The 24263-nt window shown below is 37.8% G+C and overlaps 1 protein-coding gene across 1 annotated transcript in view; it reads left to right on the top strand.

The window, feature by feature from the left end:
- hgfb (hepatocyte growth factor b) overlaps window positions 1-22204 on the top strand; it is a 29520-nt gene extending 7316 nt beyond the window's left edge. The window contains exons 4-18 of the mRNA XM_081371823.1: window positions 1713-1827; window positions 4009-4151; window positions 5198-5318; window positions 7048-7166; window positions 8744-8909; window positions 9777-9910; window positions 12407-12500; window positions 14168-14304; window positions 16549-16581; window positions 16743-16848; window positions 17695-17769; window positions 18838-18987; window positions 19093-19199; window positions 20171-20313; window positions 20966-22204. Of these exons, the coding sequence (XP_081227949.1) occupies window positions 1713-1827; window positions 4009-4151; window positions 5198-5318; window positions 7048-7166; window positions 8744-8909; window positions 9777-9910; window positions 12407-12500; window positions 14168-14304; window positions 16549-16581; window positions 16743-16848; window positions 17695-17769; window positions 18838-18987; window positions 19093-19199; window positions 20171-20313; window positions 20966-21148 (1826 nt within the window). The 3' untranslated portion in view covers window positions 21149-22204. The remainder of the gene's footprint in view (window positions 1-1712; window positions 1828-4008; window positions 4152-5197; window positions 5319-7047; window positions 7167-8743; window positions 8910-9776; window positions 9911-12406; window positions 12501-14167; window positions 14305-16548; window positions 16582-16742; window positions 16849-17694; window positions 17770-18837; window positions 18988-19092; window positions 19200-20170; window positions 20314-20965) is intronic.
- The last annotated feature ends 2059 nt before the right edge of the window (window positions 22205-24263 follow it).

Raw genomic sequence — 24263 nt, 5'->3', positions numbered from 1 at the left:
TAGATAGATAGATAGATAGATAGATAGATAGATAGATAGATAGATAGATAGATAGATAGATAGATAGATAGATAGATAGATAGATAGATAGATAGACAATTTATTATAAAAGCACATTTACACTTTTCACACTTACACATTTACCCAAATTATCATACGCTTTTTTAACCGAAGTTAATTTGGGTGTGTTTCTCCATCCCCAACGTCCCTGACGGCTGTGAACCGCTCCTGGCGCGCGCCTGGCAAATCCGCCGTTACAATAGGAATCCGCTTTAGAAAAAGCGCGTCTGCTCTTAAAGGGAATGTGAGATGACGCTCTGATTAGTTTATTTCACGTTACGCCCAAACCACACCTATGAATAATGAAGCTACTTCAGACCAACCCATTTTAGATTTGCGCCTGGCACAAGAGTCATTTATCCCGCCGGGAAAATAGCAACAGCGCCAAGACCCGCCCACAAAGTTACTTGCGCTTTGCGCTTTGACACTTGCGTTTCAGATCGTTAAAATAGGGCCCAATGTAACATTTTAGATTGGGGCTTTAATTTGAATACTTTTCAAACTAAGCCAAAACAGTCAAGCATAAAATATCAACTCCATGATCTCACCAAAATGTAAACCCTTTTAAATCTCAATACCAAGACATCTAGAGTTAAAGCTTATGCTGGCATGATCTGCCACTGAGGGGTTTCATAATATGACGAGCTGTTCTTAAACCTTAGCCAAGTATTGGACACTTAAGGATTAATTAAGTTTCAGTGTGAATAAATGTGAGATCAGTGTCCATGTGATGATGACACACTCATGCAAACACACAAATATTCTATCTATGCACCATCATGATGAGGATGACACAGCAAAATAAATCTCACTCTATGTCCCTGGAAATAAATACCCCTCTGTTCACTTCTTCTTCTTCTTATAATACTGCAGATTATCTGAATAATCTTTATTATATAAAACACTTACCTTTAAGGCTTGACATTTATCAAATCAACTCGTGTTTAAGTAGCACTTTCCCCCAAAACACAAAGATCAGGCTGGGATTTCTGTTGACTTTGCGTGTCTATATGTATTACTGCTGACAATAAAGTGCAAGCAAAAGTGACATTTAGAGACTTTTAGCAACCTTGGTTCAAAACTTTCTTTTTCTCCCTTTTTTGAAAGAAATGAATACTTTTATTCAGCAAGTGTACATTAAATTGATAAAAAGTAACTGTAAAGACATTTACAAAAGATTTTTATTTCAAATAACCTTATATAACTTTCTATTCATCAAAGAATCCTGAAAAAACAACTATTTAACAAAACTATTAAGTATACTATTAAGTAACTATTTAGCCCATTCCTATGGAAGCCCATTCCCGCCACATAAGAAAACAAATTAGCATAAAAAGTCACAATTATGACTAACTAAAGTAAAATTATGACTTTAAAAGTCATAGTGAAGTTGTTCAATGAAAGCTGGCACCTCATGCAGCCACATCCATTTTGTTCTTGCTTAAAATCCTTCCAAGAGTGCGTTTGCTCAAAGCTATTCCATGTCGTTACGCTTATCAGGAAAGAATTTCATCATGTAAATTAATTTAAATTCCACGTTTAAAATATCACGTTGGTGAAAACGAATGAGATGTTTGCTTCCAGAACCCGAGTGTCACACATAAAGATTGTTGCATAACCTCAGGTGTGTCTGTATGCCCGGTGTCTTATAGACTTCATGAGAGAATGCATCATCGGCAATGGACTCAACTACAAAGGAAAGAGATCAGTGACAAGTAGTGGAGTCCAGTGCCAACTCTGGAATTCCAAAACACCACATGAACACAAGTAAGTGCTTACTCACTCTCTTTACTTTCCATTCTTGGTTCAGTCTCTCTCTACGGGCGGTTAAACTCAAATACCCACTATGTGCTTTTCTGTGGCTATCCAAAGTCTTGTGGAGAGCATTTCTGTGGCTATCCAAAGTCTTGTGGAGAGCAGATAGCGGTTAACATCTCCTAGGTTTGTTTCAGTTTACTTATTTATGCACATATTACACTACTAGATAGCTAATGGCAAAACAGACTCGATGGGTTATAAAAATCCCCATTAGCCTCTAATGATGATGAATGTGCAAGTTTATGTGTGCTGTCTTACTGGCTTTGATTCGCGAGAGGGTTCTCGCTGAGTCTAAGTGTGACAGTAAGTGCAACTCGATGATTCTCAGAAGTGGAGTGCCGATAGAGACAATTAGGTCAATGGCAGGAATGCCAACAAACAGCCAGCAGGTTCAAACAATTGCTTCCGTTCTTGCATGAACAAAAATAGACGTTTGTGTACAGTTATTCCTATGTGTAAATAGTCAATGCAAGTTTACCCAAAATATACATTTTTGTATACATTAACATCTAAAAATAAACATTAAGAAGCCATAGGCAGCCTGGAACTGATGTCATGTTTAGAGGATTTGAGGGTTTGTGCATAAGTAGGAGTTTGACAGAAAGCAGCACAAGGCTAAGATAAGATACCTAATGCAGAACACGTCTTTGATACAAGTTCATTACTGCTGCAGGAATTCATTAGGGACACCACATGGTGCTTTCGGTTTACTTCCTGTACAGCAAGTTGATACAATAGATCTGCCCTATTTTTGGTAGTAGGCCTGTCTAAAAGTTTCATGCACATTCTTTTTTTTTTTTATCCTGAAAATGTGATTACCTTTCAGAGACCTTGACCCCACCACCAACTTCCCAACTCTTGATATCTCCCTCTCTCCTCTTTTTCCTTCAGCTTTTTTTTTTATCTCTCTAATGGACATCAGCTCAGTTTTAAAGCCAGCTTTTGATATGCTTGCCTCTGAAACATCACAGGCATGTTTTATCGGCTCAAGAAGCCAATGGACCTGAACGTTTTGAAATACCGAAGGTCCGTAGGTCAGCTAATTTGTCACAGATTGCATTTTTATCTGTATTCATCAATCATTTTGAACATGGCTAATTTGTGTTGCCAATTACACAAAAGATAATTACTGTTTGGCTTAAGGCAATGATTTATTAATGGTTTACAAATATTTGCATGGCAAGGGTAAAATACTTTTTGCAACTATTAGCATACAGCAGCATCTCAGAGTTTTAGTTGTATATAAAGTTGTACCCCTAAATAAATAAATAGTAACTTTGAGAAATGGGTTTAGAATGATGAGCACTTACAGTAGGTGAAGATTCTTTTCATATTGGTGCCCCAACAAAAGCTGCTCTAAATGGGGTGTCACCACATAATGGTGGTCACCACGTCACATGACTAGCCATATACTACTAATCTATTGGATTTAGATACTTTTGGTTTTAGAATAAATGGATTATTGGATGACAAAAAAGTCTGTAAATGAAGTGTGTAGTTGCTTTGTAGTGATGATGGAGCTTTCAGAGCTTTCAAATAACCAAGAATAAACCCTCTTAAAACAACAACGTCATAATACGAGTAGCCTGTGTAGTTTTTGACCTTCTCTGCCCAAAAGCTTTATACTACCCCATTTTCTTGCCAAAATCATTATTTGTCTACATGCTTTTGTTGTTTTAAGGTCAAACCTCTGTACTTTTTCCATATGTGAAAAAAAAATGAAGAGGTAACAATTTCCCCTGGGCCAAATATAAGTTATTGCATCACAATGAAATGTAGAATAGCAGCTGCATTCTGATGTTAAAGCTACCGATAGTTGTGCCATTTTAAGTAATGTAAATAAATATTATTGTGATATTCTGTTGTATTTGGCTGGAAGTCAAAAATGTGTCATGTGACACCCAATAAAATTCTTAGCTCAGTTGTAGTGATATTTCTTTATTCAGTAAGTCAATTGTTGACGTCACTATATGACTGGTTTAATACGATCATCAATCTTCACTCTATACAGCTAAAAATGTCAAGTCATGTGTCAAGGAGTAACTGTAATTGTTCAAAGAATTTGGAACAATTTTGCTTGTGTGTATGATTTTATAAACATCACCTCTGTTTCTGTCCTCACTCCATCAGTTTCTTACCCCAGAGGCATAAGCACCACGATCTACGGGATAATTTATGCCGTAACCCAGACAACACCACAACAGGTCCTTGGTGCTTTACCACGGACCCCAGAATACGCCACGAGGACTGCAGTATCCCACAATGCTCGGAGGGTGAGTTCAAGACCAGCATTTTTTAGCATGTTGTTAAGATCTAGACATGTGTGATTACTGAAGTATTGTTTTCATGATAAAAGTCTGTGAATCAGGAGACTTCAAAAGTCTCCATTCACTCTCAGTTTACTGTCTTATAGAGACACGGCTGAGATTAAAAACACCTTTTTCAAGTGAATTGCTAATTTATTGGATTTAAAGCTTGATCAATTGTAGAAGAATGAAAGCGCTCGATTGTTAGTGACTGGGGATTTTCGTTAATAGGAGAACAGAATCAAGTTGCATGTATAAAGAGGGGTTTTCTGTAGAGATAGTGACCAGGCTAACAAAGAGAGCCTCTTGTCTATTCTAATAGTTGCATGGTGAAATATGTCCGGGAGGGTTTGTTAATAAATTAGTTTCCCGTAATCAAAAACACACAGACACACGCAAAGAAGAAAAAGCATGCTTTCATGAGAGTGGCTGACATTTACATCTGTTTCTACTACAGCAATCTGCTCCTTATACTGTGTGTACTGTACAACTAATAACAGGACTTAGAGAGATGACTCTAGCTGAGGTGACCTACATCTGCTGTGATATTTGGTTTTGGTCCTACAGTGACTAAGCTTTTTACTAAGTACTGTAATAATTACATGTTGCTTTAACCTTTGATCGTATGAAATCTGTTAGAAGCTGCAACGTACCCCTGGGGATAAATGCAAGGCCTAATAGGTGGTATGTCTGCCTAGTAAATTGAAGCATCAGATGATTTATTTTTTAGACATTCTAAGGGTCACATGTGGCTCTGTAATTGCTTGTCTTCTTGATAAATATAAGAATCCATGCCGTCATTAATTGTTAGTGATTAGCCTATGCATAGTTAACGTGCACAAATTTACTACCATAGATCTGCCACGGTTCTTCGTTCTTCTTACCGTGCAACATGACAACAAGGGTTGAACCCTGTTGAGTTATCCTCTACAAGCATGCTAATGTCGCTCAGCTGGGGTCTTTTGGGCCTCGTCTTGGTTAACATTCTTATGAGGAATGCTCCTTATCCATAGTGGAATGCATGACGTGTAATGGAGAAATTTACCGTGGACCCATGGACCACACGGAGAGCGGCCGGGAGTGCCAGCGCTGGGACCTTGAAGAACCACATAAACACCTTTTCCACCCTAAAAGGTATGAGACCCACTAGAAAGTGCAAACTGTAAGGGACAACATCCATCAGACTGTCTTCAGGTCATGATTTTCAGTCAATATGAGAAGCTTTGCCAATTTGGCAAAAATCTTTGTGTATTATGGTGATACCTCAAATCATGCAGTTTGTTGCAAAAACGTGGGCAATTACTTTTCTAAACGATCAAAATTATGATTTTTCTCTAAAAGGTGAAAAAAATCCATAGACTAACTAACATTAAAGGAGGGACAAGAGGATTGTAGAATATTATGGAGACTTGGGGGTGGTTTGTTTTGAGTTAAGACATAGAAACCTTCTAGAACTCCCTAGCAACACACTAACAACCGCACAGAACACATTAGCAACCCCATAGCAACACCCTCGAAACCACTCAGAACACTTTAGCATTGTGGTGGTGAGTTTTTCAGGATTTTGTAAAACTTTAGTTTAGATAATTTTTCAGATCATTTTTCAAAGGAATCAGATATCAATTGATAATGTTATGCTAAAGAAATTTGGTGTCATAAGTGGATCATTTGCCTCATGCTATTGAAAGGTACTGTGGAAAACAACTTTATGCTTTAATCTGTCTGAAATCACAATGTGAGCAGGCATATTAAAGTGATGGCTAACAGCAAAAATTACACTTTGGTTTGGAAAACATTATTCTTTATGGTTTCATAATTTCTTTGGACGATGCTCATGTTGGACAAAAATAAGTTCCCTGCACATCTTTTCTCAATTACACATCTATTTTGTTTAGCATAGGAACTAACAGGGAACAGTTGACCACATTGCTACCTGATGTATAGTACATGTATGCACTTTTCAGCCAATAAATGGCATTTTTGTTTTGTATGACCTTCCCAGTGCCCTAGTTAGATCTTTACTAGTTCTGGGAAACAACAATATTAATCTTGAAATAAATGTCCATTTGGTTTGTTTGAATACCCTCCCTTCAGAGTCTCTAAACACACAAAGTTTTTTTTTTTTTTTTTTTTTATATCTCAGATTGCATGCATGGAAAATGCTCTTGACGTTATCCTAATCCGGAATGGCATTTGTGAGGAACTTTTAAAAATATTTGATAAATCAATAAATTGTTTTCCCACTTGACCTCATGGGAACTGGGCCATGCCCCCGTTTGATATAAATCACTATATCAAATGACTGCTTTGTGTGAACCTACCAAAGAGGCAAATTGTCTATGATGTATTGAGCCTTTTTTTTGTTTGTTTTAGAAGTACAAGCAGTTATAAAAACCCATTGAACACCACAAGGCAGACTACATGACCAGTCTGCAACATAAAGTTTCACATTATAGCCTAGTGTATAACTTTAGTGTAAATATAACACTGTAAATCAGTCATATATTCACTTATTGACTTTAAGTTATTAAGTTATTGCAGCTCGAAAGTCAATGGAGAGTTGCTAGACTACCCTGGCTGCAAAATACATTTTGCTGCTGCTAGGGTGCGTCTAGTTTTCTAGGCTAGTCCGACACTGGGAAATTTAAAATTGTGACTTCTGCGTCTTTAAGTGTGTGCAGGGCAACAGGCTTCTGTCTTGTGTGCTTGGCTTAAAAACTGCTGTACCAGAAGCAAAGAGCATGTTATGTATTTTCTGGAGGTTATTAGAATTTTATCCTGGCTGTAAATCAAAGTTGCTGTAGAACTGGGATGGTTGATATGTGGCGTGTTAAGTGTGCTCGTTTTGCCCTTCTTATGACAGGTACCCTGATAAAGGTCTAAAGGACAACTACTGTAGGAACCCAGACGGGCGCCAGAGACCCTGGTGTTTCACCACTGATCCGAGCACTCCATGGGAGTACTGTAACATCAAACAGTGCGGTGAGTCCTATGTGTAAGATGAAGAGACAGAGGAGAACAAAAAAGAAGCCAGAGACAAAAAAAAAGAATGAAAAGAGGCAGAGTTTGCCAAATTTACAACTTCCTCTTCCTGTAGCCCAGGCTCCCCTCTCGTTTGGGACCCTCACAGGAATGTTGTTTGTAACCGAGAGAAGAGAGAGAGGAGGGTCCACCAATAAAACTCTCTTCTCTCTTTCTCTTTCCTCAGCTCTTGCCCTGTCTTTTCAGGACCGTGCCTCCGTGTTTATTTTTCCTCATCAGCGCAGTAGAGTGTTCCCTTATCTGCATGAGAGTAATGTGCTTGAGTTTCAAGTGCTATGTAAACCTTCCACGCTAAAGACAAAACACGCGTGTGGGTTTCAAACCCCCAGCGCGCTCAAACACACAAGCTCACAAGCGTCCAAAAACCTATTATTATAATGACACCCCCCCTCCTCCTCATCGCACTGCCTCCGTTTATTTTCATTAGCAATGCAACGGCATGTTGGTTCAAGTGGGAAGCGAGACAAAAACTCAGGCGTCCGACGCTCAGTCATTTTACCCTTATAGACCGAACCACGGGGGTCACTTTTGTTTTTCAGAGCAGTTTGGCAACCCCTCCATCATAACCTTGAGCAAAATCCTGTGACAGATTCTCAAAGATCATCATCCTGGGAGACACTTTTCACCATGCTTTTTTCTATTTGGCAGAACACAGCTTCTTTTCAAACACCTCAGCATCTCAATAAGCAACTTAACAGAGTTAAACCATGTATCTCACTTCCCACCTGTGGAAATCATGATAGACGCATCTGCTTTTACAAGAAGTGGATTTCATCCTCTTGCAGAAAGAGCGTCACCGTTAACAAGACTATTTGATCCTCTATAAAGCTAAACATGCTTTTAAAAATACCATGCTCCTTTGCAGTAAACACAGCAAGACTTTAAGGCACAGAGCACCTCATTGTTTCCAATTGCTTGACCTTTGCATTTGTCTTCATGACATTACACACCACTGCCTGAGTTAGCATTCTTTAGCGCAATAAAAAATGCTAACCTATCATTGAATGACTAGATTAACATTACATACGCTGGGATCCACTGTATAACTCTTCAAACTCTGACAGTGTATTGAACGCATTTGAGAGTTTGACTTTTTATTAGCAGGACGTGGCATATTTCCCCATACTGCTATAGCCTCATTAGCAGACTGAAGCACTATCAGGTTATTGGAGGTAAACATAATAACTCTGTCTCTAATGAGCGTAATATATTGCAATGAGATGCATGGACAAAAACAATATATCATTCATGAAACGCTTACATTTTACCCTAAAAAAAGCTCTGTAGGCTTCTGTTTTAGCATTCGTCACAGACTTAGTGACTGCTTTGACTCATTCAGGAAGCATCTCTCTCCATTAAGCTGGACAAAGCTGTTGTTATTCCTCCCTGAAGTAGCGCTGTCTTAACAGTTAATGGTGAATCAATGATTCAGTGTTCATCATGCCTAAGGAGTGATATTATGCCTCATTCTCTCACTTCCTTTGTCTTTCTGTTTATGTTTTTCACCGTTTACTCAGATTCAGACAACGGCGGTGACGTTGACAACACAACAAGTTGTTTTCGTGGACGCGGAGAGGGTTATCGTGGAACGGTTGGCATCACCCCCGAGGGATTGACCTGTCAGAGATGGGACGCCCAGTTTCCCCATCGACACTTTTATACTCCACAGAATTATCGTTGCAAGTAAGAAAATGCTCCTAAAACTTTATTCATTTTGTATTTATATATTGTTCAGATATGTGTTGTCTGGACTTCCATGCTGGTTTATATTCATGCACAGCCAAACTTTGATGGCCTTGGTGGTAGGCTGAAGTCTTGCTGGAAAATCTACTTCAGTATACAAGAATCCCTTTCTGGGCAAGGCATCCAAGAAACATAGAGATGCAACAATATTGGACTTCTGCTTGATACCAAAAAGACGATATATACTATATAATTTTTTATTACTGACTGAATACCAATAAAAGCTCTAAACAAAAAATATACTATATATGCCATTTTGTCAAAATAAATAATAATAATAATAATACAATAAAATCAATAGTTTTAAATTCTACAAGTACATTTGGCCATCACAACATTACAATGTATATTATGAAAAAAAATGAATATAATTTATTTTATTTTTATATTCATTTTACATATTTTTGTATTCATTTTATATTCATTTGAAGATGCATGCACAGTTAAATAGCCAATATCAACTAATAAATATCTATTATCAACCTGAATTATATGTGTATGCACTGTATGTAACCAGTTCTGATGTATTGTACATCCCCCAAAAATAAATATGTTCACCAGGTATGCTGGTTTTTATCAGCAGGGCTTTCTGCCAGGTTCTGTCATCACTAGGAAAACCTGAATGTTTCCTCTTCCAGATTCTTATCTGTCATCATACTGGTTTATATTTTCAAGAAATGCAGATAATTCTTCAAAATCTGTAGTTTTTAAGCTCAATCGCAGTCTGTTCAACATATGCTCTGTAACAGTAACATGTGTGATGTGTGTGTATACGTGTATGATTAAAAGTACTTGTCGGCACGGCAGGGATCTCCGGGAGAACTACTGTAGGAATCCTGATGGCCGTCATCTCCCATGGTGCTTCACGACTGATCCCAGTATACCTGTGGCGTTCTGCACAAACATTCCTCGCTGTGGAGTTCCAACCTCTGAACCTGAAGGTAAGAGTCATTTACTATATATTTGTCTGATATTTATTAGAAAGTTTGAAGTTCCTGTTGAATGGTAGTATCATTGCAATGTTTTTCGGTTCTCATGTATTGCATACTGATAAAGTGTGTGCTTTCGAGATGTGCCAAACGTTTCACCTCCCTTGATTTATTAACTTCATATTCACTCAAATACGTTACAGTGTATGTTCTTAAAGAACAGTAAAATGATATATACTTTTGAAAAAGTAACATGTTACCCTGTACTGGGTAACACAAAGTACAAAACAAAGATGTACTGTATACATTCTTACAGAAAGGTCATTAGTGTCTGCTTGACACACACAATCGGGTTTATGGCATTGGAAATACACTGTCTGTGAAATACACAGTCAGGGCTACTGTTTTTCTTCAGTGAAGCTACCATGGAAGGGCATTACCTTATTGGGTAGTTAATGTTCAAGAGAGTAACATGTTCTTTTCAACCATATTTGTCATGCAGTGGATCACATTATTGTACATGAATTCTTACAGACTAATCTGAGCTCAGACAGGGGCATTGATATACATATAATTATATGTAAAATATCAGCATAAATCCATTAATATCCGAAAATCCATGGGGAAATTTACCTTTTTATTGAAATTGAAGGCATATTGATACTACTAAATGCATTTGAACATCTCAGTGGTTTCAGTGAAAATGTAAATCATCTTGTAAAAGCACTGTGTCAGTTGTAGTTTATTGGTAGAGAGTATCTCAAGTCGGTCACTGTCACCATGTGACCAGAGACATTTAACCCTTGAATTGCTTCTGAAGTACCGTGACATGTCTGACCCTGGTTTTGCCACCTTTGAAGATGTGTATTTCTGTACTGGTGACTGTGAGTTATGCAAGAGCGAAAATTCCAGTACGCCTGGCGAGATTACAGACAGTGACCATAAAACCTATTACACTTATTTGCCTTTTTAAGAAACATGTTTATAATCTAGCGGCTTGATCTTGTTTTCCATGATGTTATGGCTGGCATACTTCCAACTTAAAAAAAAAAGAGAAGGCAATAACTTTTGAAGTCATGCCTTCTTTGCATATCAAAACGACCCTCAAAAAACGTCCTGCCTTTGTTCTTATTAATCCTCCCCAGCAAGACATAATATCTATATAATTTCGTTTCATGATGCTCAAGAATGCCGTAGCTCTTTCTCCCTCCCCTTCCTTCTCTTTCATTTCCTCTTTCTTGGCTGTCTCTGCATCGGTATACAGTGGTCCCTGTGGTCCGATCTCCACGGCCACTAATGGGGGTTGTCTGAAACATGTGCAGGGAGCAGGAGCTGCAGTGTGGGAATGAGACAGCATGAGTCAAGCATTAATCACTGCTGACAGCTTCGTGTGACTGGCAGGGCCCAGGAGATGCTTCATAGAAGGACTCGCACAAGCGCTGATGTTAAGATCGATTTAGCTGCCGTTCCAGTCGAGGCCGTTGGGATGAGCTCGACTTTTGTGGTGCGCTGGGAGCCCTGCTGTGTTTCCATAAGCAATGTGTTTCCACAAACCCGCTGTGTTTCTTTAAGCACTTTGGCTTGCAGTGTTTGTTCATAATTTTAGGTTAACAGTGTTTGATTAAAGGCAGAACTCTCATTGGGATAATTACAACATCTATATTTGATGATGCTGCATTGCATTTATCTTTCACTTTTTGCATATTGTGCATATATCTAGAGGTACTTTTCTCTGTGTAAATTGTTTATACTGTTTGTCTATCCTTTATCTCTTTCTAAATATATTTATTAATTGGTTTATCTATTTTTTTAACTGATTTCTCAATGTTCCTGCCATGAAAATAGCCTTAGCTGCTGCCGTGGCATAAAACAAACAAATGAACAAATTCTACCTTGTTACTCATCCCACAATGTTTATGCTACGGACATGAACCATTCTTCAAAACTGTGCAGCTGGCAGTGTTGTAATTGTTAACTAGAAATATATTTGTTTAAATATTTTCTGTAATTTAAGTTTTATACTAAGAACTTAAACTTGAAAACCCTTTTAAACGAAAAGTAGAAATGTTTCCATGTTTTCCAATTAGGTTGATGTACTAAAATGAGCCTACTTAAACTGAAAACTGAAGTAAAAATGCATTTAAGCTAAATAGAAACAAAATTAAAAATTAAAACAAAATCACAGAAGATATAGAAATAAAAGCTAGTTTAATTTTTTTATAAATATTATAAGTAAATAAATAATAGTAAACACTTGTGGCCGGTTGAGGAAAAATGGGCTATTACTTTTCTGAGTAGAAGTACTATTTAAGTTTATTGCCATATCAGCATCGCCTGCTTTTAACAACATAAATATTACTTTTCTGAGCAATTTGATATATAGTTTTTTTGCTTGAAAATGATCACATTTTCTTTAGAAAATTTAAAAGATCTTGTTGCCTACAATAACTGCACTCTCCATTTTTTAATCTCTGCATCTCTTGATTGTTCTTATTTTTGTTATTTCAGAGTGTTATACGGGCATCGGTGACACGTACAATGGCAAACAGGCAAAGACTCGTTCAGGCATCCCCTGCGCTCCATGGAAAGACCACAGTGAAAGGTAAAAGCTGGCCATACATGTCTAGACTGCAAAATAAACTTAAAGCTGAAATGTATATTTAAAGTTGTCTCTGCATATTAATCTGTGAGAAAGTATTTGAATTTCTTTGGTTAAAAAAAAATCCCTTCAACTTTAAACTGAATAAATAACAGACTCAGATTTAGACAGAAGACATTGATTGTTTATAGTCTTTTGATATGAGCACACACAATTTTTTCGATGAATTTTATATAGTCTAGTATTAAGCAGAACCATAATTTAAAGTAGTACAGCGCATAGTTTCAGTCATGGACATTCACTCAGTTTCCATGGAAACCAAACTAGATCCACAACTTGCGATGCAGGATCTCAAGGACAATCCCATGATGCCTTTGTGCTGCTTTGCAAGGTCAACTCCATGTTGTCATTAGGTTCAAGGGTCAACCGCAGCAAGTTTTCGTTAAATTGGTGAGAGTGAATAAACGAGACCGATGTTATGTGAAATATCTCATGTTTTTTTATTTTATTTAAACAGACAAGCATATGGAGCTATCAAATATGCATGCACAGTTTTAGTTACAGCCATACTGGAGTGTTAAATAGCTATGGTTTATGTTCCTGCCAGGTGTGGTCTGTTTCCTCTAATGCAGTTATGGTTTTGCCTGTGCTTAATGTGAATTGGCACAGTTTTCAGTGAGTGTGTGTGTGTGTGTGTAAGTCTCAAAGGAGTTGAACAATCGCTTCCACAACAGGCCTGTGTTGTTTCTGCCATCCACACTCACCCTGAGATGTGTGGCGTTAAATAACTTCCCTGTTTTATGAACAAGTTCCAGGTCAAAGGTCGGCCTTTCCAGAACCCCCACCAGCTCATTGATGCAAAGCGCAGGGATTGTCAGGTTTTGTTTGTCTTCGTTGAAAAAATAAGACCCTCACAGTTTTCTGAGGAAGAAAAACACATTTTAGTGGAGGACCCCCATTCTGAAGATCTCTAATTGATAGTAAACGTGGACCAGTTGGGGTGACTCAATTCCCAGAAAATTACAGGCAGGCCAACCCAGCTGGAACGAGATTCTTTAGAGCCACCCTCTGACCCCTTTCCTCACCTTAACCCCTCACCATGAACACATCAAAGCCAATCGACTCCTTTATTTAGCCCGCAGCCTGTGAGCCGCCACGGCCCGGTTGCGAAGGTCACTGCCGGGCGGGCATTAGGCATAGATTGTTTACATTGTATGAACCCTAGAGTAACACAGCAAGAAGATCATTGGTGTTATGCATATTTGTGCTCTACGTTGTAGCACCTTTGGACTCTGGTGAACTTTTGGAGAATCGTAGCATCTTTACATCTGTGAAACCTCCTGAATCTGACTGATAATGTGGAAAAGCTTAGGGAAACATGTCATGAGTAATGCACAAGCTAAATAATTCACCTTGCCTCCTGAGAGGAGCTCTACACAGCTGGGGCTTAAGATGAACTTAAGAGGAAGACGTTTCTTTGGACTATTTTCTTAAGTGGTTTTAGATGTATTGTCTTGTTACAAACACAGGACAGACGGTTTGATTAGTGTTAAATGACTTTGTATGTGCCTGAATGATGCACCTGTTTTGGATGTTTATATGTTGACTTTTTTTTTAAACCTGCACATGTTCTGAAAAGTTGTAATGATGAGGTTTGTTTTCATTCTCAGTAACGAAAGAGAAGTGGACTTGCTGACGGCTGAACAGGCGGGGAACTTCTGCAGGAACCCGGACAAAGACAAACACGGCCCGTGGTGTTATACCAACAGCTCATCTATCCCGTGGGACTACTGCTCTCTCAAACCCTGTGAGTGAGCAACACACGTCTGTGCTGACATTACCAACTGATTGAGACCTTTGGGTTCACTAAAAGTGCTACTTGAAACATGAAGAGATGAACACAGGCTGAGGAATAGGGGGCTAATGTAAACCACTGACCTCAAAAAGCGAAATGCTACAAAAGCTATAGTATTTTGTGATGCTGCATTAGGCTTTCTGTATTTTATTCATTTTGAACAGTCTACCTCGTCATACAATAACCGGAGGTAGGAGCAGAACTTAAAAATGTACAAAAGTAACAATACAAAATGTAAATGGTTACCTTTACTTCACTAAATTTTGAAAAGCAAAATATTTTTTAATCAGACACACTCCCAATACCATTTTTATTAATGACTGCAAACCACTGCAAAGTTGCAAATAAGTGGCTTGATTATAATAATGTACAGGTAAGCCATTTGTTTGAATCGGTTCCTTTTAATGAACTAGTTTGTGTCCAAAATGGGTCTGAACAATTAGTTGAGACCCATTGCAAATCAAAAATCAAAAATATTTCAGTCAGTCACACAACTCACTCACTGATTTGATTGTAGTTGTTATCTACGGTTTAACAGATGTTCTAATGATCTTTGAAGAGACCTTTATTCCCACCAAGGTTGCATTTAAACTGTTTTCCAATTTACTATATTTTAAAATGTAATTTAATTCCAGTGATGGCAAAGCTGAATTTTCAGCATCATTACTCCAGTCTTCAGTGACACATGATCCTTCAGAAATCATTCTAATATGCTGCGCTCAAATAACATTTCTTCTTATTATCAATGTTTCAAACAGTTGTGTTGCTTAAAGGGATGGTTCAAACTAATTTCAACCTAGGGTCCTTTGCACCATGACCTCGAGCCAAACACCCCCCCAGAAGCTTTTTTTCCCTTGGTCGAACATTATTAAAGTTAGAGCTTATTTAGAGATATCAGCCAAATGGCTTAGTGCAGGCGCTAATGTATCCAAGTTTGTATCTCGTAAATTACCCCACTAATAATGCCCGGAATGGCACCAAACTTCTACAGTAGTACAAATAGGTTCTGTACTCATAAAACAAGGCATTGGAAAGTTTGTAAGTACATCAGGAGTTTATTTAAATAACACTTGCCTGGTGGCTTATGCTACCGCTAACCCGAACGTTGAGGTCACTTCCGTGATTTGGGAAAAGCCTGTAAAAGTCCTTTGCAAAACTCACAAGTGTAAGGGAAAAGCAGTGAATTTAACACTCCATAGAAATGTATCCAATTTGTATTGACAACTTAGTGTTAAGTAATAATTGTTGCAAACTGGTACTACCAACAAAATATTGGTGCATTCCTGGAACTGGGCGTCGTTACACTATGCATCGCTTTCTGCCAGGACTTTTACGGGCTTTTCCCAAATCACTGAAGTGACCTCGACGTCTGGGTAACCAGTATCATGAGCCGTCAGGTAAATAAACTCCTGATGTACTTACAAACTTTCCAATGCCTAATTTTACGAGTTCAAAGTTCAAAAGAACAGCATTTTAATGCATCCTTGCTGAATAAAAGAAAAAATATTATTGAACTTGAACTTACTGCCCCCAAACTTCTACAGTAGTGTAATTAATTCATTCACTGAATCAGTTGGAGTAGTTATGGAGTTAAGAACTCATTCATAGCATTTAACAGCTCTCATCAAAATGTTGATGTTTTATACTTAAGTTTAATTAACGTTGCTAACTTTCTCTTGAGTTTTTCAAAGTATGACTATTGAGTTATTTATACAATACAGACAAAAAACATATTTTTGACCATTATGTACCCACATTGCTGTATCGTATGTGCCTTCCTGTTGACTTGCACTCTCATCACTGACACCGCAGACTTGTGTTGAGCGTGTAGGCCATGTGTTATGAATCTACATGCGGCAAATCAATCACTCACCCACACATGCGCACACACTTTCCACAGAGGCTTCAGTTTAATTAAAGAGTGTAAAGTCCAGGTGGCTCGGACTGTCAGCACTCCCTCTGTCTCTGTCACACTCACACTCACATGTATAAGTTAAGTTTCAGTGCTGTGCAGGTCTAACTGGTCCCACATGCTGGACCAAGACTAGCCCTGTGCTAAAGACCTCACACACACTTTCACTCAAATTATACTCTAAACAGCCATCACACTGGTGACCACTTCTTCTTTTCATTTCTCATGCCTATTCATTGCTTAGAACAAAAATAAGCTTCCTGTTCCTTTTCCTTCCTTTTTAGGTGAGCCCTCACATAACAATCTGCCACAAAAAGGTAATCACATCCTTCAAATGTTGTTTGGCTATGCAATTTTCCAGCTGATATTCTTTCGTTTCAGAGGACATTCGAAAGATTATTTCATAAACACATTTATGCATTTGTATGTTTTTCTGTTTTCTAACAAACCCATTTTGTCTTTTCATTCCTCTTCACAGATGAGGTTACAAAGACATCATGCTTTGTTCACAAGCAGGTGAGAATTGTCGGTGGCGGGCCTGTCCCAATTAAAGAAGGCAGTTGGATGGTCAGCATACAGAGAGGGTAAGCAATTTGCAAAACATGTAGGTAATTTGAAATAATATAATTTAGAAACACGGTGGTGTTCTAAGAATTGATAACTCAAGACTAACCCATATGTATTTATTGAAAGGTAAAGAATAAGCATGTGATTTTGTAAACTTAAAAAAAAAGTATTGATTGTCCTGCTTAAAATGATATAATGTAACAACAACAAGAAATTTTCATAAAGAAATTAGAAAAGAAAAGAAATTCTCATAAACAGACTTTTATTATTTTAAATATATTAAAGTTTTGTTGTTATGATTATTTTCATGTCTACTACTCTGAGTTGAGTCATGACATGAAAGAAAGAAGGAAAGAAAGAAAGAAAGAAAGAAAGAAAGAAAGAAAGAAAGAAAGAAAGAAAGAAAGAAAGAAAGAAAGAAAGAAAGAAAGAAAGAAAGAAAGAAAGAAAGAAACAACTAAAAATAGCAGTGCACTATTAAGCATCACTATTAACATTACTATTAATGTTACTGTTGTAACAAACTCCTAAATTTAAGTATTAAACGTGAGCACAGAATTAATCTTTAAGCATTATATGTTTACTGATTTATTAATGTGTGATACTTCTAAGTTTTTCTAATATATTTAGAGTAAGTTACAGGAAAATTACAACGAAAGTGAACAGTATTCACTTTCTTTATATCATACAATAAATATACTACATTGCAGGCAGATACAATTCCCTCCAAATAAAGTGCAGTTGTCTCTGAAGTCAGTGTTCGCACAGCTTCTCAGAAGTAAAGCCCTACGCTGTCATGTTTTATAATGTGAGAGGCACATATTGGAGATGCGTCACTGTCTTGTGTCTCTCGGTCTCTTCAGGAGCACTCACTGGTGCGGAGGTTCTCTGGTCAGGGAGGAGTGGGTGCTGACAGACAGACAGTGCTTCTCGTCATGGTAATTATCTCAAGCCTTGCTGCACAGTCACCATCATGCCCTGCCCGTGACCTCTGGATTCTCAGGGTCACAAGGTCAATGATCAGCGGGCTTCCAGGATTTGTCTCGTGCATGTAACTCAACAAATCAAAGCTGCGGATGTTTTTAGAACATGCATCTCTTGGCATGAGACATCCATTTATCTACATATCCACAAAATAATTTTCATTATAAAGGTTATTTAATGGAGAATCAAGCTTAGCTTGATCTTTTTGAGATAAAAACTGTTCATTTTACTATGAAAACGTACTGTAACATTCTGCCAAGTACAAAAAAAAGACCATTTATGCTGGCTTATTCTGAACTTTTTAATTAAAGAAAGAGGTTGTTGGTGCAATTAAACCTATATTGGACTTGCAAACATGCAGTTTGCTAGTAAAGTTGATGCAAAGTGCCATAACTCATTGCACATTTAAAGAGTATGGAAGCCAATTCCTGGCACATAAAAATATTATAATAATTAAGCATTAAAAATGTCAAAATTATGACTTACTAAATCGAAATTATGACTTTAAAAGTCATAGTGAAGTTGTTCAATGAAAGCTGCCACCTCATGCAGCCACATCCATTTTGTTCTTCCTGCACCAAAGCTTGTTCTTGGTGAATAAGAATTTCATCATTACTACAGTAGCTAAAACCACGTTTAAAATACTCCTAAAGTGTTCACAATGCATCCTGTGTCAGGATGCGTCAGATCAATGAGCAGCAAGTCATAATCTTGACTTTTTAATCTCATTATCATGACTTTTAAAGTGACATTTCGTGAGATTATGGCATTTCGATTTACTAAGTCTTAATTTCAACTTTTTATTCTAAAAATGTTTTTTCTTATGTGGCGGGAATGGGCTCCCATGCAAGGTGTTCCATACAAAAACACAGAAGAAAGAGCAAAACATTTGCATAAAAATGTTTAACTAAACAATTGTCTCCAAAAAAATTATGATATGACCTTAAAGAGAAAATAACTGAATTTTTCTATTTTTGCCCCAAACTTGAAACCCTAATTTGATCATATGCTTTTTCCCTCAGCGTGCCTGACCTATCAGAGTACAGAGTTTGGCTTGGTATATCCCATTTGAACGAATCGGGTGAGAATGACTTTCACAGACAGGAGAGGAGAATCTCGCACGTCATCTGTGGCCCTGAAGGCTCTAGTCTCGCCCTTCTCCGACTGACTCGGTAAGACCTGTCGATTAATCAATATGTGTATCATTAATGTATTCCACGTCTGATCTTATTCTTTTGTTGTTGATGAAATGACCTCTCTGTTCCTCTTTCACGCAGATCTGCGCTTATAAGAGAGCATGTCAGAACTATTCAGCTGCCCGTGGCTGACTGCAGCATTCAGGAGGACACCATATGCTCTGTGTACGGCTGGGGTGAGACCAAAGGTAGGTTCAACTTAAAAGCTAGTCTTCAGAGACTTCCCACCACCTGACAACTTTGCAGGCACACAACATTGCTGTCATGCTCCGACCTAACAACGTCTGAGGCCCTGTCCCAAATGGCACACTTCATATGCACTTTTGGTCTTGTGGACTTACAATGGCTGCCGCGTTCGCATGTCCGTTAAGTCCATGAGACCGTAGGGCGTCCCATTTTGTTATTTTAGGTTTCAGAAGGGTGTTTGAGAGCGCCCCCTTTGCGATTGATATGCGCCCTCGATGCACACTTTTGCCGAGTCTGCACTGATGCGAGCTCTGCAGCAGACTTCTTCCCGACAGTCAAAATGGCGTTACATAATGAAAGTGCAGACTCGTAGGAAGACCGCGAGTGCTTAGGGTGCCATTTGGGACAGGTTCTCAGTGCCCATCTCATAGACAGACACTTGGGTACAGAGCATCAGCCTCAGTAAATGTTGCTGCTCACAATTCAACGCCATTCTCGTCTCTGATGTTGTTTTCACATTTGAGGTTTTGTTGCAGACACAGCTTCAGTTGACCATAAAGTTTGGTTGTGAATCTATTACCCAAACTTGGGTGCGCACTAAGTAACGACACTTGAATTAATTTAAAAAATGGGGAGTGAGTTGGTAATAAACCTGGGGTCATGGCAAAAAAAAAAAAAAATCCAATAAAAAGTGCCAAAAATGCTCCAAATATTTAAAATGAGAGCAAAAAAATCCCCCATCCTCTTCAGAGTTCTAGTTTTGTTGCCAAGTAACAATAATAAACAGCTTCCAATAGTATTCACGTTGATGATGAAAGCATTTTGGAAGCGATTTGCAGTTTGGAACTACATGTACAGTAACAGTATGAAAGCAGGACGATTGAAGGCACATATTCATATTCAAGCAAACATGCCAAATGTGAAAACTTGCATACTGTAGCTTATCTAATAGATGCTTTTCTGGCTTTTTTAGGCACTGGACATGAGGGGAAATTGAAAAGGGTTAATCTGCCTGTAGTGAGCAACGAACAATGCCAGCAGCTTCACAAAGGGACTCTTCCGATAACTAGTTCTAAACTGTGTGCTGGTGGCAGAAGGGATGAAGGAGTGTGCGAGGTGAGTTTATTCATCACATTTACTCTGCTGGATAGACTGCTCAAAAGTTTGGGGTCTGTCATTTTTTTTCTTTAAATAAAGTATTGCCAAGTTTTAGCAAGGATGCATTAAACAGATCAAAAGTGACGGTACTTCTACATTGTTACAAAAAAAAATCTGTTTCAAATACATGTTCTTTTGAACTTTCTATTCCTCAAAGAATCCTGAAAGTCTCATGGTTTCCACAAAAATAGTATACAGTACAACTGTTTTGTACAGTACAACATTGATGATAATAATAAATGTTTCACCAAATCAGCATATTAAAATGATTTCTGAAGGAAAAAGATTCATGTGCCCTGAAGAAACTCAGCTTTGAATAAATTTGCCTACATTTTAAAATATATTCAAATAGAAACAGTTCTTTTAAATTGTAATAATATGTCACAATATTACTATTGTACTGTGTTTTTAATTAAATAAATGCAGCCTTGATAAGCATAAGAGACTTATTTTGGAAACATTTAAAAATCTTACCGACCCCAAATTTTTGACCGGTAGAGTTTGTCTTAGACAGTTTATCTTAATCGCTTCCACCTTCTAACTTTGTTACACTTTGGATGTATTTCTAAATATTTATTTTTGTCCTATTGCTTTTTTTTCATGCTCACAGAAAGACTATGGCGGCCCTCTAGTATGCCAAGAGAGTAACAGTAAAGTCATTGTTGGCGTGAGCATAAACGGCAGAGGATGTGCCCGACACAACCGACCGGCCATTTTCGTGAATGTGGCCTTCTATACTGGATGGATTCATAAAGTGTACAAAAATTATCCAAACTCCGAACTAAACAACTGATGAAGAACATTTTAAGAACACACGAGCAGGATCGGACATATGATCTGATATATAAGAACACAAATACAGAATTTCCATAAATCTGACAGTTTATTTCTTGATTTAAGGATCATCTGAACAGCTCTTGTTGAAAAAGTTCTTGAGAACTTTCCCAGCTTGGCCATGAAACATATATTCAGAAACTACTCAAAGAGCTAAAACTGAGGCTGAAACTGTTGCTCTGAATTCAAGCAATTTGTACACCTAATAATGCCAGAACCGCAGAGCAAGGCGCTGGAAGACAGTCTCTAAAGGCTAAATTCGTAACTAGCCATACGGAAAGATAAAGACTACTGGACCAAAGTGCGGACGAGTAGCCAGAATCTGTTTCAAGAATCAAACTCAATTCCTGGCAGCCAACCAAAAACCTCAAGTCCTCGAAGAGAAATCTTGCTGCAGTGTGCTACAAAGCATTCATATGTATGTTCAACCCACACATTACCCATCAAACTAACAATCTGGACTTCAGTTGGGATATTGGATTCAGAGACCTAACCCAAGTTTGAGTCTGGATTCAGACCAGGACTTGAAATATGGATACAAACTTTTGAGGTCCCAACAGGAATCTGCCGTTCCCTCATTTAAAAGAGCTCAAAGCTGACCGACGTACCCGCTACATATTTCGGGCCGCTCCTCATCGAGAAAGAGGGCTGTTATGATTATAAGTACTTGTTGATATAAAACCCTCATTAACGGTGTCATTCAAAAAGCCCCCCGATAAAGTATTAGCTGTTAGCTGTTAGCATAGCGTGTGCAGACTTAATGTAGAATATCTTATGGGTAAAAGTATACACAAAAGGCTTTTTTTGCGTTTATGCTCCTGATAATACTTGAAAACACACATGAGAAGAGGTCACTGTGTCCTTCAATAACACCTCCTCATGTCGCCGTTACAGATCGCCGTTTCTTCAACGTTGGTGTTTATATAGTCAAAGGTGTTCCATCCATTTCCACTGTTGATATTTTGTCCACAAGCCTGAATGGAGATGACATGACCTGCTTGTAATGACATGCAGCAAAAAAAAAAAAAAAAAATCGCACTTGTCATAACATATCAGCATCTGAGTTTCCCATACACTATGTTTGGTTTAGAGCGGAATTCAGAGGAGGATTTGGAAATGTGTTGTAAATACTGTGGTCATGGGAGTGGGGTAATCACTCCCAGTTCTTTTTGTAGGTCTCATAGACCTTTATAAGATGTTAGAGGACGGTGGCCTCCTCCATCCCAGTGCCGTAATGTGTGCTCATTGGGTGGTTTTATATATTTGTAAATATATCAGTATTAACTCCAAATGCACATTGTGTCAGTGTACGCTAAGTGTTGTTTAATACAATAATGAGTGGGATATTATTTACGTTCATTGAATGGAGCGTGTGTGTGATTGCGTGCAATGCTGCAAAGATGCATTGAAGCCGAAACGTGCACCTCTGCAGGACAGAGAGCAAAGCGAGCCACGTCGGGAATAAAGGGCAGTTAAGGAAATTTACAGATTAACTTAGCTGTTATTCAGATCAGAGCCGTTTGTAAGATAAATCCGAGTGATTTTCTTTCTTGTGTGGTCTTGGATCGCTCATTCCGCGAGCGCCTCGTTCTCTCACGCTGGCCTGCCTCCAAAAACAATCAACTTGGGAAATTACCTCCAAAAATCATGTCGGCTTAAACAAATAGCTCTCTGAGTGATGGCTCGTAAGTGTTTGTATTCCAACCACTCCCGATGCTAATTATGTTGGTTAAAATGAAGGATGAGTTTAATTTGTAAGAGTCCTGAGGCACAAGTCCTTATGTAAGGACGTTGTTGAACACATTGAGATTAGTGTTATTAAAGCACAAGACAAGGCAAAAGAGTCCTTTAGTGTTACCTCATTTGGCTTTAACGTTTATCAGAACAAATGTTTTCTTTTTTTGGTTTCGTGTAGTTGTGTCGGAACAATACGAAACCTGTGTTTAAAGAAACCTTGAAGCTGCTGGAAAATGAAGCGGCTTGGTGTGAACAATTTAAGGAATGGGGGCAAATTAAATTGTAGTGTTTTGGTGCGAAACTTGTGTCGCATTCCCTTACCAGGTGATTGCCATTATTTTCAGTGCAAACATTCTCCTTTTACATATATGCAAATTAGGCTCATTTTGCAGTGTGCATCATTCACGAATCCCACCAATATTTGCCTATCGCAATTAACCTCCCGGTAGACAGCAAACTCAATTTAATTTTCATTTCAAGAGCATCTCTATTGAGCATGGCAGTACAGATTAGTTTTTTTACACTGTTACTTCATTTACATAATTCCTTTAGTGAATCGGAAGCTAAAACATATGGAAATCTACCAGATAAAAATCATGCTTTTGGTATAAAGAAATTATATTGAGATCATTATTATGAGATAGACAAAATTATGACAGAAAATAATCAAAATTGAGATAAAATCTAAATTATGAGATAAACCGTCAGTTATGACAAAAATGTTTAATTATGAGTTACATTTGAGATGAAGTCGAAACTGAAATAAAAAAAGCGTAATTATGACTTTAAATTATGGCAAACTATCGCAGTCAAAATTATCTCAAGAAATCATTTGTCTTAATTTGTCATAATTACTGTATGACTTGTGTCCATTTAGATTTTTGGTCAATTTTGTCACCTATTATTTCATAATATTGACTTTTTATATCATAATTGTGACTTTTTATCACATACACTTTTTAAAGTCACAAATATGACATATGTGACCCTGGACCCTTGCCTACCGTAAATATATAAAACATTTATTTTTGTGAGCGAATGCATAAAAATCGTGAACATAAATGGACAACTTTTAAGGCGATTTTCTCAATGTTTCGATTTTTTTGCACCCTCAGATTCCAGATTTTCAAATAGTTTTATCTCGGCCAAATATTGTCCTATCCTAACAAACCATACATCAATGGAAAGCTTATTTATTCAACTTTCAGATGATGTATAAACCTCAGTTTTGAAAAATGTACCCATGTGGTCCTGGATCACTTATTATCTTATCATTTTGGTTTCACTTTATTTTGATGGTCACTTTAACACATTCTGTTGACTATAAGTAACGTTGC

Source organism: Scardinius erythrophthalmus, assembly GCF_964197995.2.
Source record: "Scardinius erythrophthalmus genome assembly, chromosome: 8".
Taxonomy (NCBI): Eukaryota; Metazoa; Chordata; class Actinopteri; order Cypriniformes; family Leuciscidae; genus Scardinius; species Scardinius erythrophthalmus.
This window is presented reverse-complemented; position numbering and strand designations above follow the sequence as displayed.